Below are 3,498 nucleotides of genomic sequence, written 5' to 3'. Positions count from 1 at the left end.
TTGTAAGAGAAGCTCCGTACCCATGAATGATGCCGGTTTTGAATATGTAAATTCTACACGTCCTATTAGTTCATCGAATATGTAATGTAAGGAAATAGTATGGTTTTTTTTCAACATTTTTTAAAAACACATGGCAGTACACATATTCGCATGATGTCATGTCATAAAACACTTCTGTTAATCTATGAAGCAAATTATGAAAATATTTTCCCATAAGCCATCATTGTTTGTAATCGTAAACATCGCTGTTCACTCAGAGGTGCATTTTAACGAACTTGATAAATAACTTTTGATATCTAATGAATATTTAATGAAATTTTAGAAATCTACTGTGGCTGAAGGTTTTTTTTTTTTTTTTTTTTTTCAAAGTCTGATAATCTATTGCCAATAATCAATGGAAGATCAATGACGTAAGACGCCACGAAGTCATCTGCGCATACGTTATCGTTAAGTTCTGGTTGTTGGATGAACTAAGTCCTGGTCCGGTTTGGGTCGAACCTAGTATTACTGAGGACTTATAATTCAGTTTGAAGATCGCATTGCCGCAGGGGCGTAGGCTGGTTTCGGCGTGGGTGGGGTAGGGGTGCAAAAATGAGAATGCAGAACTAAATCAATGAGAACATTTTTAGTATTTTAACTTAGTGGAACTAACTTGCTGCCATCCCCGCACCGCCTGTACAGCCCACAAATGTAAAAATCCACCACAAAATGTAAAAATACCTACAAATGTAAAAACATTGTACCCAAAAATGTCAAAATATCCAAAAACGTCATAACGTGTCAATTAAAAATGTAAAAATAACCATAATTGTAAAAAAAAGTAATTTCCAGTTTTACCTCAAATGTCATAATATGTCAACCGCAAATGTGAAAATGCATTGATTGCATACACAGAAGTATAACAAAATGAAATGGGTACAATGTTTCAATGTTTAATTTACATTGACATTTGAGGTAAAAATGGGATATTTTACATTTGTAGGCGAGATATTTTTACATTTTTGGGTAAAGAGATTTTTTACACTTGTGGGCTAAGTTGTTACATATGTGGTTATTTTTACATTTGTGATTAACATGTTATGACATTTGCGGTTATTATGACATTTGTGGGTACAATGTTTTTACATTTGCGGTTATTTTTACAGTTGTGGTAGATTTTTACATTTGTGGGCTCTACACCCCCAACCTACGCCCATGTTGTCGCGCAACCAAAATATAATGTATGATTGAATATTAATTATTAACACTCTGAGATCCTGTTGTGTAGGACATGCACGACGCTCCAGAATTCAATTAATCCAAAATATGTATCAGGTGAACAAATGGGACAGCCACATTTAATGATTAATAGTTGACAGTATGACAAGCCTTTCGTATTTATATTTAACATTGATTATTTTTACCATAATAGGAACACTGTAACCAGCATTCAGTTGTTAATTAAAATTATAATTATAAAAGTAATATCTGATCAACATGCGCTCCATGCAAAACAACCTGTTTGCTCATGCACTGACCTTCTGACATATACTACATGTACAGTTGAAACTACTAGTGGGATTATTTTGTATTTTTCACAATTAGAAACTATTTTCTAATTTTAAAATGTTTAATGCTGCGAAACTATGAATGTAGGCCTACTTATGTATATTATGATATGATATTCTATATTTTCAAATAATACAAGAAATATAATTTATTTTTCTAAACAATATGCTACTTATCGTTGTCAATTATTTATTTTACCCGGACAACTAGAGATTAATTCCAAGATTAGAATCATTTTCGTTTACGACGATGTGGTGAATGTCAAAATTTGAATTTAAAGCAAATAATTGAAACCGTTTAATTTTAGACTAAGATTTTGTTCACCTACTGTATCTAGACTAAAAAACAAAGCGTCTATCGATTAAAAATGATTAAAACCCCGTCAATGCAATACCTTCTTTCTTTCTTTCAACATATTTGCCACTCGTCGTAAAAAAAAGTTATTTAATGAAACTTAGTTGATTGTAATCACTGAGCAAGACTAATTTAAATAAGTTGGAATAAATGATTATTGCTATCATTATACATTATGTTTATTTGTGTTCTTTCGCTGTTGAAGTATGCAGGCCCACTGACTGTATTGTATTAAAGAAGAATACTTAATGATATGTATATAGGTGTTGGGTTTAAAATTATTTACTTGTTTTTTCACTTTAACTTTAACAAATTTATTCAGCGATGGTAATACATACATTTATTAAAACAATTATGTCAAAGAGGAAAGAAAGAATAAACATTGTTATGATCACAATTAGAAGGTAAGCCTTGCCTTATATTGATCCTTGAATTTTACCTTGTACACTGTTGATATTAAGGAGCAATAATAATAATAATAATAATAATAATAATAATAATAATAATAATAATAATAATAATAATANNTAATAAAAAAATAATAATAATAAAAATAATAATGATGATAATAATAATAATAATAATAATAATAATAATAATAATAATAATAATAATAATAATAATAATTATAATATTCAACTTCAAATTTATTCAACGATGGTACATACATTTATTCAAACAATTATATCAAAGAGGAAAAAAAGAATAAACATTGTTATGATCACAATTAGATGGTGAACCTTGTCTATATTGATTCTTGAATTTTACCTTGTACACTGTTGATATTAGTGAGCAATAATAATAATAATAATAATAATAATAATAATAATAACAAAAACAACAACAAAACAACAACAACAACAACAACAAGAGGCTCCACTGCCTTCGGTTGTGTTCTGTACGAACACAAAAATATATATATATAAAAAAACCGAACATATTTATTCAAAATAAAAATGAAGAATAAAACAAAAGTCTCTTGAAAAATTAGCCTTTTTCACTAAAAATGAGCTTAAAGTTATTGTTTTGACCAAAAAATGGGCCAAAGTAAAATAATTTAAATGTAAACTTAAAAATGCCAAAAAAAATCAATGCCAGGCGAAGGCTTAAAAAGGAGATGATTACATCATTCGATCATAGATACGTAGTTATTAAAGAAGGATTTTCAATAGCACAAACACGCAAAACAAAACACCTTACAAATAACCTTGTAGCATCTGAAACGGAATAAACTTATCCACTAACCAGTAAGCTTCATTAAAAAAAAATGATCAGCAGTGATCATAGAGCTTAAAAATTATTTTCATAGCATTTGTGGGCTCCGTTTTTAGACTTGAAAGAACCAGCAAGTCGAAAATAATGCATAGAAGAGGGCGTATCTTATAGGTTTGGCAGTCTAATAGTCAGTGCGATATTAGCGCTATATCAAAGTCGTGAGTCTGACACCTTAAACGAATGAAAGAAACTCTACCTGGCGCTTGAATCACAACAATGTCTTTGTGTGCAAGTGGTTATGACGTTTTCCATGTATGAGAAAGGTCCTGGTTGGAGGTGAAGGATTTTTTTTCTTTCTTTGCTCTTCTGTTACCATACGCT

The 3,498-nt window shown here is 29.9% G+C and overlaps 1 protein-coding gene across 2 annotated transcripts in view; it reads left to right on the top strand.

Annotated features, from left to right (window-relative positions):
- The window catches only part of LOC117102430, a 4,286-nt gene extending 2,126 nt beyond the window's left edge, over nucleotides 1–2,160 (top strand). The window contains exon 3 of one of the 2 annotated variants that reach the window (XM_033242692.1): nucleotides 1–2,160. In XM_033242692.1, the coding sequence (XP_033098583.1) occupies nucleotides 1–85 (85 nt within the window). In that variant the 3' untranslated portion in view covers nucleotides 86–2,160. The other variant, XM_033242691.1, reaches the window with a different exon arrangement.
- Nucleotides 2,161–3,498: the final 1,338 nt, after the last annotated feature.

The sequence above is a fragment of the Anneissia japonica genome, unplaced genomic scaffold (assembly GCF_011630105.1).
Source record: "Anneissia japonica isolate Jap-2015-1 unplaced genomic scaffold, ASM1163010v1 scaffold287763_len296007_cov137, whole genome shotgun sequence".
Classification (NCBI taxonomy): Eukaryota; Metazoa; Echinodermata; class Crinoidea; order Comatulida; family Comatulidae; genus Anneissia; species Anneissia japonica.
The sequence above is the reverse complement of the archived record's forward strand: the minus strand, read 5'-3'. Positions and strand labels throughout refer to the sequence as shown.